The 13731-nt window shown below is 43.7% G+C and overlaps 1 protein-coding gene across 1 annotated transcript in view; it reads right to left on the minus strand.

Annotated features, from left to right (window-relative positions):
* The window catches only part of LOXHD1 (lipoxygenase homology PLAT domains 1), a 79773-nt gene extending 68691 nt beyond the window's left edge, over positions 1 to 11082 (minus strand). The window contains exons 1-9 of the mRNA XM_058044065.1: positions 11065 to 11082; positions 10542 to 10734; positions 9555 to 9715; positions 6571 to 6859; positions 5895 to 6049; positions 4386 to 4519; positions 3345 to 3493; positions 2056 to 2160; positions 1202 to 1330 (exon numbers count right to left, since the gene is read on the minus strand). Of these exons, the coding sequence (XP_057900048.1) occupies positions 1202 to 1330; positions 2056 to 2160; positions 3345 to 3493; positions 4386 to 4519; positions 5895 to 6049; positions 6571 to 6859; positions 9555 to 9715; positions 10542 to 10734; positions 11065 to 11082 (1333 nt within the window). The remainder of the gene's footprint in view (positions 1 to 1201; positions 1331 to 2055; positions 2161 to 3344; positions 3494 to 4385; positions 4520 to 5894; positions 6050 to 6570; positions 6860 to 9554; positions 9716 to 10541; positions 10735 to 11064) is intronic.
* Positions 11083 to 13731: the final 2649 nt, after the last annotated feature.

Here is a 13731-nt window from a genome sequence, read left to right on the forward strand (position 1 = left end):
AATGAGCAGAGGACTTGGAGGGGATGGGGAAATAGGAAGAAAAAGACAATCATCCACATCCACATGACTTCTAATTATTCTCTGATTTGGCAAACGCAGTAAATGTTAATCTAGAGCACCCAGTGGAACCTTCTTGTAGTAATTTGAATAGCTGGCATGAGATCTACTTTTAAATTTCCCAAAGCCAGTTCGAGGGAGAGGTGAAACCTATAAAACTGCATGAGATAGTGAGATTTTAATCTTCTGTAATGACGGGTGTATCCTGGGGAAATGGCATTCTGCTCACATGGGATGTACTCCACTGTCTGCAGTTCTGCAGGGAAGATGATTCTCTCAATGGCTCCATCATCCTCAGATTTATCCAGCCAGCGGCCACAGGGAAACTTGAGGCACTGTCCCAGGGATGGGGCATCAATCTCCACCCATTCCAGAAACCAGCCAGTTGAATTACCTGTGGTGCAAAGATAACAGTGAATAACCCACCAAGCCTTTGCAGACAACAGCAAATGAATCACTGCACGCCAGACCGCCGAGAAATAAATCTTTCTGTCTCTTGCCAAAGGGAATGTAGAATATATGGCTTAAAGATCATTGGATGAAATTGCCCAGGATTGAGGTAAAATGCTTCACATTTCTATAAGTGTCAGGCTAAAGATGTGCACGTGGAAATGCTAATTACTGCATCACTTTTATCAATTGGCCTCTGTAATAATACAGAGCAGTTATCAATAAACCTGTCATTTAATGACCCATAGGGGAAGAGATCCATGCATAGCTCCACTGCCTTCCTTGTTTGTAGCAGATACACAGAATTCTGTCTAAAAAGCAGCCAAGACTTTATGATCAAAATACCACCAAAAACTTAATAAAGAAGTGAAACAAGCCTATGGGTCCCATGCAATAAAAAAAAAAAAAAAAAAGGGGTTTGGTGGTATCTGTGAAATCTCACTAAAGATGTGGCTGTAGAACTATAAAGACTTGCAGAGGGAGAGGATGCAAAGCTGCAAGTTGGCACCACTGAGCTCCTAATGTCACATGGGAATGGAATCAGCAGCAAAGTTAGTAGCAGCAGCAGCCAAAGTGACAGCAAGGATCTGTCACCAAAAGGTAAATTATGTTTGGGGTCTTGGAGGCAGGTTATTTTATACAGCAATGCACTCTGTGCACTAGAAACACTGCATTACAGTGCAGATTATCTTACCTTTATTGTCATGGCCTATCTTGATTTTTTTCAGGTCTCCAATGTCCACAGACTCCACTGTAAACTCATCTACCTTCCCACGCTCAAATTTGTTCTTGTTAAACTTTGAGGCCTTTAGGCTGACTATCCCTGTTGTGGCGATGCAAAAGGACATTGTTCAGCATGTGAAACAAATCCTCTGGGAATGTCAACAGTGGGACGAGGGAAGGGGCTGAAATGCAAAAATTGGCTTTTCATCTCAAGATCTGAGCTTTGTCCCTCCCTCTGAGCCCAAGTCTGTATCAATGCCCAAAATATACAGAATTCCTCCCTTGAATGATCCTCTGGCAGTGCAACAGGGACGATGTTGTCGTGCTGTGCTCGCAGCTAAAGAAATCAGTGCTACCCATCAGTTCCCTGTCACTCTCACAGGCATCCCAGCCGCTGCACACACAGCTCAGCTGCTTCCAAGAGGATTTGCTCATCAGCTGATTAAATACTTCTGGACCACTTAAAGAGGCAGAGGAGGGTTGGGTTTCAGGAGCATGCTGATTCATTGCTGAGGAAAGCAAATCATCCACTGCATTCACTGCTCAATAATGTAGTCCCAGTCAACTGTGCTGTTTCTATAATTGAAATTAAAACCTTTAGACCAGCAGCTGGTGCAAATCAGCATCGCAAAGCTTGGCAGTGATTTACAGCAGCTGGTGCTGTGCTCCAAGTTACCACGACGTGAGCACCGACTGCGAGAACACAAAGTCACTCTAAAAGGAGTGAGAAATGAGTATTGGGGAAATGAAAAGACCTGACCATGACCTGTCTTTTCAGGTGTCAGACAGAGAGCTGCTTTCCTTTACCATCATTTGAAGCCATACCTGTATCATCTTTACTTCCATAGAGTATGATGAAAACGTTGGCATCTGTCCCAGCATTCTTCTTGTCCCCCGTTTTCACTTTCACTGAGTATGTAGTGGATTTAGCTGCCAGATAAAATATCTTAATTTAAGAGTGTGATGTCCAACCAGGAGTTAACTCTACTCTTCCTTGCATAAATGTGTGCTTGGTTTGAGTTTTGTTTTGACTGATCACAGCCATGCTGTAATCTCTAATTCCTGTCCTATGCTCTGGTAGCCCTTGAGGTGAGTTGGGTTGTCTGGTTCCAGAATTTTCTACTGCCCCAGTCACTCAGCACATTGCCTGCATATCTACAGATGAGAAATGTGCTCAAGCCTTATCATTTGCTTCCTGGGAACCTCTAACCCTCCTCAAAGCTGCCTCTGACTGCAATATTTCAATTAAAAAATCCACCTCCCCCCCCCCCTTTATTTCATTTGCATCAAATAATACATGTGCATATAACACATACTGGAAAGTGTGTACATTGACATATACAGTTCATATTCACAAGAACACCTTTCAGAACAGCATTAGTAGGGATGTTTCTACTGCACCATCATCTAGAAAGTAAACTAATAAAAAAATCTCATGGAAAAGTCTAATATGGTGCTCACTCAGCTGCTACAACCTCAAGATTTCCAAAATGGAATGCTTCCTCCCTAGCTGGACATATCTTTCCAAAAGAAAAAAGTTAAATTATTGGGCACTCAGCAGCTTGCTGAGTGTGTCTCAGTGACCCACGAATATGTCACTGCTCTGTGGTTACAATGCAAATTTATATACAAATGAGGCAAAGTTGTTTTGGAGACAACAGACACAAGCAGCAAGATGGAGAATGAGACAAATTTGGGTCCCTTCTCTTTCTCTGGGTATGTTTCCTCTCTACTCAGTTTTATGTTGGAACATTTAACCATTACAGTCCATGACGTGAAATAAATGAGATTTATTCCTTAGATATTAGCAACCAATATGCATTTCAGTTCAAAAACAAGGACTGAACCTATTACCCATCTTCCAAGCTTTGTCACTTGGGGTCCAATCTTGCAAGATGATTAAAGCAACTAAAAATGAGGAGGGTCCACTCCTCACAGTCTGACACACACTTGACACTTCATTCAAGACTGAAAATTTCATTTTGGGGCAAAATTACTGCCAGCACAGTGCGTAACTGCTACTGCTCACTGCTAATGCCCTCGGCAGCACTAACAACCTGGTTTCTTTCCAACCCCACACTGGAAGAAATTCAAGGCCAACATATACATTGCACCTTTCTGTTCCAGGCCCAAAGTTGCAGGGGACTGGCCCTCATTTTCCGGATCTTTCTTTACAAATGCTTCATCCACTGGGACCAGCTCCCTGGCAATCTGACCGTCATCTTCCTCCACTGCCAACCACCGCTGGCATGGAAAGTAATACCTACAAAACGACAGCAGCACCCGGTGCTTACACAGGACTTCACAGGCTTTAAAAATATAAACAAGCACAGATCAGAGGCTACTTGAAGGAAAAAACAAAAAACCCCAACAAGATTACTCAAGGCTGAGCAATATACATGTTTTCATCCTTGAGATCTGGTGTTGTGGGAGCTGAATCCATAAATAGGTTAGGGAGCACATACTGCTAAGTGCTGTTTCTGGGCTGCCAGCCCCACATGGTTGATTCATTTTAATTTCACTCCCAGAAAGAGTTCAGTAACTTGAAGGACCTCCAGACTCCCAGGCATTTTATGTTTATGAAGACTGAACCCATCTTGTCCTGAAGAGTGGTCCCACCCATCAGAGCATTGTGCAATTTTTAAGCGTGTGATTTCCAGCAAGTTCCAGCTCGAAGGCAAGCCTATATTTCATGTTTTGAACAGCCCGTTCTTTGCTCATCCAGCTGTCTGTGGAAATCATGAGAGTTTGCTTAGATCAGAATTTGCTTTTGGCCCTGATCTTTGCATTAAGTAGAAAGGGCAAACAAAACTCAGAGACTTCCAAAGTGAGGCCTAGAAGGGAAAAGCTTGAGTGGAGCCTCTGCTCCAGGAGGGAGAGATGAGCCCGTCCCATGAGGAGAAACAGAAAAAAGCTGAGGCCGCCTTCCAAACACTGCTGGTTCCCAAATTACAGAGGTGCTGGGACAGCAAACCCCGCCATGGGGACCCCAGAATGGCCCCACACTCTGGGCCCAGGCTCCCAAAGGATGGCGATTCCCTGAGGAGCTCCAACAAGGCCCTCCTGCATCTCCTCTGCCTCCCCATGGCTCTGCAGGCCCCTGAGAACACAGCCCCTTTTCCAACCCCATGGAAAGGGCACAACAGGCTCCTCACGTGGTGCTCTCCTTGAGGTCAGTAATCTCCACCCTCTCCAGGAACCAGCTGGGTCTGGTACCAGTGTTATCGTGGCGGATCCGCAGCTTCTTCAGCTCGCCCAGGTCGATGGCTTTGATGGTGAACACGTCTACCTGCACAGGAGGCAAGAGGCAAATGACTGTGTTTCCAAGAAAGGAGGAAAGAAATGGCCAAGGGTAATCATCCTTTTTGCCATTAAAACATAGCTATTTGTAAGTTCTCTTTGTACTCTTTGTGTGGGTGTACGAAAATAACTACAGAGCTCTGAGGTCTCCCATTAACACACTCATGTTTGGCTCCTACAAGGCAGTAACAGCCCTGGAGCTGCTCTCCCCTTCATTCCTTTCTTTACCTCATCCCATTTTCAGCTTCCTGTAAGTTTAACACCTCTCTGCTAAATATCATTACTTTCAGGCTTAGCATTTTCCCACAGATTGAATCTGGAACCGGACAAAAACCATGTTGACTCCATGGAAATGCTCCTGCTCACCTCTGTGTAGAATCTTCCAATATCCACAGTTGGAAGGGATCCACAAGGATCACTTGTCCAACTGAGTCCAACTCCTGGCTCTGCATGGGACAGCGCCAAAATACAGCCCATATGCTTTATTTCAAATATTTCAGAATTTCTTCCTTTTGTCATTTACCACAACCAAGAGGATCATTTATTAACTGTGTTAGTGTGACAGGATGGCCCTTGTTATCATAACAGTTTAAACATCTTAATGTGATTAATATGTTGGTAGACTTTGGGTTTGTACTCCCCAGAGTAAGGAGCATTACATTTGCAGCTTGGAGCTCTTCCCACTGAATGAAGAACCATGTGCAGGTTGCAGTTTCACCAGTGCCAAGCTCATAAATCACAGCTAACAGCTTATTTAACAACCTTAGGGCTCTTTTTTTTGTGGTTGCAAGTTTTCCACAGCTGTTTTTTGTTTCTATAATTTTTTGTTCTTCAGAATTACTCCTTGAAAAACTCCTGGCTATAACAGTAGATTTTTGTTAATTGTTCATAAACTTTTTATAGCAAATACTCAACATACAAGAGATGATGTTTAATTGGATTGGATTATAATGTAATTACAGCACACTGTGTAATATTGCTTTTATTCCCTGGCTGGTTGGGTAGAACATTTAGAATAGTTTTTGCATCTAAATATCTACATGCTCGAACTTCCCCAAAAATACTCTTCAACATTAATTCAAAGTTTGTAAGTTTTAAGTATTCCTGAAAGGAGGCATTATTACCAGAATGCTTACAGGAAGCAGATGCAGAAAGTGGCTCCAACATGGAATTGGTGTTCAGCTTATTATTCAAATGAATCTCCCCTGTAAAATGTTTTGAGGCATTTTGCTTTATATAATATATTTCAGAAATAAAGCATTTTTGAAAGAAGTGAGAAGAAAGTGTATTGAACGGCCAGCACATCAACCGAGAGAGCCCTGCCAGGCTCCTTCTCGCTTGAGTGAGTGGAGTTCATGCATTACCTGTCCTTTCTCAAACTTGTTGAGGTTATTTGACCTTTTCAGCTGGCGCTCACCCGTGTCTCCTCTTTCCATGCCATAGATGCTCAGGAAGACATTAGCATCCGTCCCAGCCCCCCACACAGTCCCAGTGAGGACGCGGACTTCATATGTATTTTCTGCAAGTAAAATAGCAAAGGCAGGTCAGAAGGACCCCTGAAATGGCCGTATTTCATCAAACCTGTGGCTCACCACTAAAGTATGTAACCCCTGAAATGCCAGCACAGAAAGAGTTTGCCTGAAGTTTGTTGGCATCTATATTAAAACATGAGCAGCTCTGCCTTCCTCCAGCCCCTCTCCTTGGCCATAACAGCAGTTACATCTTGCTAAACCCTCAGTTGCAGTGGGACCTTCTGGGACTGTTGATCCAGATGACCTTTGATGAATCCTGTGGAAGTCCTTTAGGATATTCCAATTTCAGGCTGTCTCCTCCGTGCTCTGCCTTAGTTTACCCACCATCCTCTTCCTCCCTAGCTTGACCCACCACAGACCCAAGGCATGCCTGGGGCAGCGGGGTTGTTTTGGGGGATAAATGGTTCTGCCAGGTGTGGTTATCATCCTTCATGGAGAGGCTGGATGGATACACACACACACACACACACACAGACACTCTTACAGATTTCCTGTGGTATTTATTTACCCTCCAGGTCAGATTCTCCATCAGGCACCAGCTCCACCACGAGCTCCTTATCCCCTTCGTCCTTAGCCAGCCAGCGGTGTGCCACAAACGTATAGACATCCATTCCTTCTCCCTCCTTGGTCTCCTCATTCTCCACATCAGACTTCTTGTTTGTGTCTTCATCAGAGTCCTTTGTTTTGGCGGCCAGGCGCTTGAGCGTGACGCTCTCCAGGAACCAGCCGTCCCCAATGCCTGTCCCGTCGTGGCCTATGCGGATCTTGTAAATCTTGCCAACATCTGCAGCCTCTCTCTGCCACCCAGGGAAAGTCAGCACCCAGAGGGATAGAAGACAATCTTAATTTCATAAAGCGCGTTCTTAAAAAGGAGAAGCACGGCCTCCGTCACACAAAATATCTAAGCAGGGACAAAATCAATTTCCTAATGCAAGTTTACACTTTCCATCCTGCTTTACTCTTTCATACTTCCCATCAACAAATCTCATCTGAGCAGATTAAGCTGAAGACATTCAGAGCAGCCATGGTGAAGAGAGGAGCTAAATCCATATTTATTGGGCTCCCTACTTCCTCTTTGCTCTCCTTACCTGCATTGTCTCCGTGTTGTCGCTAAAGATGAATATATGATAATACCACACCAGGTTTTTACAGATTCTCAGCACATGAGGCATTTTGAAAATTAATAATAAGATGCCTTTCATACTCAGCACAGGATATGAACCCAGCAAGAAGCAATAATGGTGTAGTGAAAAGGCAGTTAACTCATTTAACACGATCTCTGACACAGACTGTGGGTTTGGAGTGCCCTTCTCCCTCCTTCTCATCTGCAAAATTAGAGAAGTATTTCCTCACTGTTCTGGTGAGCAGAGAGGATACAATCACTGGTGGTTACAGTGCTTCAGTGGCAGAAGGCTGATCAGTAAGAAGATTTACATCCCTCCAGTCAGCACAGCAGACACAAAACCTTCTTGGTTTAGATTATCTGTCTGGATTACTACCTAATGAAGTTGGATAGAAGATCTTACTCCACACAATCCTTCAACAGCCCATGACTTGTTTCTGATGATTGCTTATGCTGTTATGCAGTGTTTATGTTATAAAACTTGCAAACATTTGCTTCAGGCTGAAATCTGGCACTTGGCATGTAAGGTTTTAGTCTAGAAGCGTTTTGTAGATTAAAACAAAATCAATTGCACACAAGATGCTTATCAGAAAACTGAAATTGATCCTGCTGTCCTGACATAAAGAATGTATCTATCCTAACACGGATTTACTCTTAGATTTACTGTAATCATCCTGCATGCCTTGTCCATGACTGATGGCATTTCCTATTATCACGTAGCTCACAGAATCTTATTTTTGCCTGTGTCTTTTTGTAAACATTCATATAGTGAAAGAGATAGACGATCTATTTATTAATGCTCTGGAGCTTCTGCCTTGTATGCTTATAAAAAAAAAATCACAGAAATGGGCATAATTTTCAAATCTGGCAATAAATATCAGAGAGAGGATATAAGCAAAGCTATGTAAACAGAACACTGTACATATGGCTTTATTATAAATCTTATATTGGCTAATAGCTCTTACTCATAAATTTTAGAAAGCTTATTTCCTTTAAAATCAGAGAAACCTAATTTTAAAATTATAGACAGTTTTGAAAAAGCAAACATTTATAAGGTACTATTCATTTCAAATCCCCAAAAACTCATTAAAAATAGATAAACATCAGTAACTCCATTCGGTAAAGCAAGAAAATGATGCAGGAGGAGGTGAACTGATCTCAAAAACACACAGTATAAAACTGGTGAAACTGTGGACAAAGGCACCTCCATTTGGCCACTGACAGCAGGAAGGATATCCCAGTCTTAATGATTCAGGGCAGCTTCAGCAATTAGCTGCAAGCTTAACTGTGCTGAGGTGGATCCAGCCTCTGTGGGGCTGCAAATTCTCAGGAATACTTAGGCACTGCTGTGAGCACATGTGGCAGATGTGCCTTAAATCCTGCTCCCACCTGCACTCCCTGCTTCACTGTCCAGAAGTTGGTCTGTCCTTCCCCACAGAAGGATGTGGCTCTGACAGAGCACCCTGTCTTTACTCTGATCCCACATCAGGGCAGGTGCTAGGACCATTCCTGTCCTGCAAACTGTGGTTCCTCTGGGCAGAAACCCCAAGCTAACAAGGCAGAAGGGAACATTGGTCCCAAAGGAGAGGATCCTGACCATGTTGTGATCCATGCTTGCTGGGCAGCCTCATCAACCCAGGATTATCTTGCTGGATTATCCAAGTCCTGGCTCACTCCCTAGAGTTAAGTTGGAGGTTCCTCACCCCTCTAAACGCTCCCTTTGCTGCTGGGCTGCTCGGAAAGAGGTGTGGGCTCTGCAGTATAAACCTGAATTTTTAAAAAGCTCTGAATTCTGACCATCCTGATACCTGGAGGACTGAGCTGTGCACACAGTCCTTGAGTGTCAGGGCTGTGCAGTGTCTGCTGGGACAGTGTTACAGGCACTGTAAAATCCATGGGGCATTCACACATTCTCAGGAATTACAGCTGCAAACCTCTGCAGGGCTGACATCTGTACCCGTAGTTAATGGTGTGTGTGACCACAGGCAAACCTGGGATTCCTTATATTCTCATACAAAGGTGTTTTATTTTTCCCCCAGCTACCAATGAGAATTCGCAATAACACACCGCCCGAAGTTTGGGCAACGTGCTATTGCCAGGCCCAAAGTTTGAAGTCTTTTAAAATCCTTTTGAAAGTATTTTTAAACAAATGCTGCTATTTGATAATAAATTTCAATGACATCTTTGCTAGTAAAAAAGCCTTCCAAAACTATGGAGAGAGGACAGTAGACACTGCCAGACCTGCAATTTTCTTGAAAAGAATTCTTTTCAAAAATTTTCTTTTTTGGCCAGTTACTCTGTTGATGTCTGAACTTTGGCTGATAATTTCTTTCCCATTTTAGAAGTGGCAGTGACAGCCTCCATCATACCTTGAAGATATCTGTGGCTCCCCTTTCAAAGTTGTTGGATCTGTTGTCCAAGATGATCAATTCCGTTTTGCCAGTCTCGCCATAAATCTGCATGAAGACGTTGGCGTTGGTGCCTGCGGCTCGCACGTTTCCAGTGACTACAGACACCTCATAGTTTATCACTGCTCCAAAAATAAAGCAATTAAATCAGCAGAGAAACCCAGATAACAACATTCCTGGGGGCTCAGGTTCAAAATTAAATTACCTTGTCTTAACAAATGTCCGCGTAGCCAACCATTTGCTCTTATCCAAACTAAATGTGAGATAACAGAACTCTTCACTGAGGACTAACCTAATAGTTTTCCTTTCACAAGTGTTAGCCAGTGTCAGGGGGGTGCAAAACACAGCCTTAAAAGGGAATTTTTTTTCAGGACTAGCTATAGAATGGTTGAATGATCTCCTTAGCACAGTGCAAGGGAGGGAGGTACAGAGAGCAGGGGAAAACCACAGCATTCTTTCTCAGGACCCAACAGCAGATTTTAACTGCAGCCTTAAAATAAAATGGGTCTACTGATAAAAGTCAAGTGGCCAGTAGGGATTTGGCACTTAGTTATCAAACAGCTTCTCCTTTCCAGGAAACAGAGTAATAAAGACAGGATGGGACATGTGCTGGTGCATAAAGAGAAATAAGGACTGGGGCAGATAAATGTAGAAAAAAGAAGAACCCACTGATATTGCAGTGAAGAAGCACATTGTCTTGTGCTGTGCTGCGCTGCCCAGGTGTAAATTTTTCATATGGTCTCAGGAAATGGAGATGAAAATCTCTGTAATGTTTTTCCACCTCTTTTCAGAAAACATGAGGAGAATATTTTACTTTCCTCACAAATATAAGCCCATAGGAATGGTAATTATTTTGGTTTTGATGTCTAAGACAGTGGTGACCTTGCCCTGAAGGATGGGAGCACTGCACATTTAGCCCTAGCTTCAAAGCAGCATGTGTTCTCTTACATTTCTCAATAGGCAAAATCTCACTTGGGTAGACCTCCACCTCCACCTTGCCATCAGCCTCATCCTTGTCCAGCCAGCGGTTGCAGGGGAACATGTACTGCCTTCCCTGGACTGGAACTGTGATCTGGACACTGGCCAGGAACCAGCCGGACCGCAGACCCACGTTATCGTGCCCAATCAGAATTCGGTTGATCTTTGGAAAAAGCACACAAAAACCCAGAGGGCAGGGAAAAACCCAACACAACGGAATTTGCTTAATGTAAAACAGTCTCCTTACCCTGGCACGGTGTTCTCCCACCGTGTTTGTGTAAATAGTTTATAATATGTATTTAACTGCAGACTTAAAACACTCCTCGCATGCCAGCATACACAATACACTGGTGTAAAATCTATGTAAAATGTGTCTCTTAATATCCAGTGTGAATGTCAAAGGCTCTTTCATCACCTTCAATATGGAGTGTTATTTTGCTCCTGAATTCAGGCACTTGCACAAAGTATAGAGCCACCTGCAATTGATTCTTACCTTTCCAATATCCATCATATCTAGAGTAAACTCATCCACTCGACTACGTTCAAAATAATTGCCTAGGTCATTATCAGAGACTAAGAGAAACTCTTTGCTGGAGTCTGCTTTTTCACCGTAGAGTTTGATGAAAACCCTGGAATCTGAGCTGGCACCGGGGATATCTCCTGTCTTCACGCTGATGTGATAACTGACATCTGGAGAAAGATTGATGCACAAAACACAGACAGGTGAGTGGCACTGCCAGTGCCCAGCCAGGCAATGGGCTTCTAGCAGCTGACAGGGGAGGAAGGCTCCAGATACAGACACAGAAAGGACCTTGCCATCTATTCATGCGTCCAGAATCTTAGGGACACGCTGGAGAAGCTGCCACACCTTGGAGTTATTCACCAAAAAAAGAAGAGATCCACTAGGTACACTGGTAAGCATAAAACATTCTGTATGCCTCCCTCTCTCTGTTAGATGATTACCCAAGGCATAAAATTGCACTTAGGCAAATGGGATTATTTCACCATTTTTATACTTAACAATTTAATTCAATAACTTTGACCTTCTTTTTATTTATTTTTTTTAAACACAACAACCTGCACTGTGCAAGCACCATTTTCTAGGGAAAATTGTAGCATTGGAGCCCTGGTTCTCCAGAAAAGGACAATATAATATTTTTGGTTATTTTCTTCAGAGAATGCCATTATTTGACGGCATTTACTCTACAACAGTGGCAATTCAAGATCCTTCAGGGAAAGATATAAAAGAAAGCAGTTATTAAACATATCACAACTTTAAAAACCTTTTCTTTCTACATATATAATGTTGCAATTATGTTCTTTTCCCGTTTATAAACTAGAATTTAAGAGTCAGAGGCATTTCTCTCAGCATGACCTACTGCAACTTCTTGCATAAGAATGGCAAAAAAGGCCCAGTAGATTTACTGGGAACTGACAAGAATTATTAAAAAAAAAAATAAAACAAATCAACACATCCATGTACAACTCAAACCCAGACCTTTTTTCCAAGCTAAACTCACTTTTCAGCAGTGGTGACTCCCCAGCAGGCACTAATTCTCGGACAATCTGACCATCATCCTCATTTTTGTCAAGCCATCTGGTTTACAAACAGAAGTAAGTTATCTTTGAATAATTAGCACCTGTTAGACCTTTCAAAATCTACATTGGCTTCACACATAGCCCATATCCACAGTCAAAAATAGATTTTTAGAGGGCTCTATATCTCTGTTATCTTTGCAGGGACTTGACCAGACCATACGGCAGCCACATTTTAAATCTCCATTTTCCCAAGAAGACGGACCGTGAGAGCTCTGCTCGCAGTAAACAAGCATCTGCTGTGATGTCCATCTGTCTGAAAAGCACAAACTCCACTACCACAAGTTATTCCTGTGAACGAGCAGTCTTAGTGTCATGAAAGATTTGACCTTCATTGACCAGAAAGACTTGGAGTCTCTACTACTGAAGGGAGGGGATGAATTGTGTTATTCCCATTTTCAGGGCTGGATATGTGCAGGCAGCTGGCACCAGCAAAAAGGATGGATTTGCAAAGTTTCTTAACTCTAAAGATACAACTAGACTAATTGAGAAGAGGAGCTGGGCACAAAGCAAACTGTGGAATGACCTCAAAGGAAAAAAATCTGAAAGGAAAGTCATGGAATCATAGAATGGTTTGGGTTGGAAGGGACAGTGAAGACCACCCAGCTCCAACTGGCTGCCATGGGCAGGGACCTTCCCCTGTCCCAGGTGTCTCCAAGCCCCATCCAGCCTGAGCTTGAACACTTCAGGGATGGGGCAGCCGCTGCTTCTCTGGGCAACCAGGGCCTCACCACCCTGATAGTAAAGAATTTCTTCTTAATATTTAACCTCTCTGCCCTCCTGCAGCTTAAAATAATTTCTGCCTTATCCTACCACAACATGCCCTTTCCAAAAGTTTCCTCTTCAGTCCCGCTCTACAATTCCCCTGCCAAAACAGAGGGGAACTAACTGCTAGCCTGGCAACCTTCAGAGCTGCTCCTTCAGCCTCTGGGTAAAGGATTCACAGCCTCAACCCCATCATGTGCCCTACAGCAACCACTGCATGAGAGCAACCAGGGCCCTGGCAGAGGTTTGTTGCTTTCCTGTCCCCACCCAGGGTGCTGCAGCACTCAGTGTATTCCTGTCAGCATCTGTTTGGGGTCAGGTTTCCCACAGTGGTGCTGCGAGAGCAGGAGCAGTTCCCAGAATGCTCATTGTTCCCAGGTGCACATCTATCTGCAGCAGCTAAAAATACTGCTTCAAACCAGCAGGGGCGAGAAAAGGACAAATGAGCACTCTCTGCCGGGTCATGCAGAGTATTTAAATGGCTCCAGAAGCAGAAGGAGTAGAAACAAATCCCCAGAAATGGTTTCTTTTTAAAGGTGGCCGCGCTGGAGCGCAGCTGCTCCTGCACGAACACATGGAGCCCATGTGCCCTGTGAGCTTCCCACGGAGTCACTGTGACACACACATTGTCCTCGGCTGACCCGTGTGCCAAAAAGGACGGGAGCACATCTCCCATGGGAGTTTCCCTCTTTGACCTTGACAGTGAGTCAGCACATATGGAAACCTGAAAATGACCCTCAGAACCAGGACTTGGGCACATGGACAAAGAGAGCTGCTGAGAGCTGGACCAAACCTAAGG

This window comes from Melospiza georgiana, chromosome Z, assembly GCF_028018845.1.
Source record: "Melospiza georgiana isolate bMelGeo1 chromosome Z, bMelGeo1.pri, whole genome shotgun sequence".
Taxonomy (NCBI): Eukaryota; Metazoa; Chordata; class Aves; order Passeriformes; family Passerellidae; genus Melospiza; species Melospiza georgiana.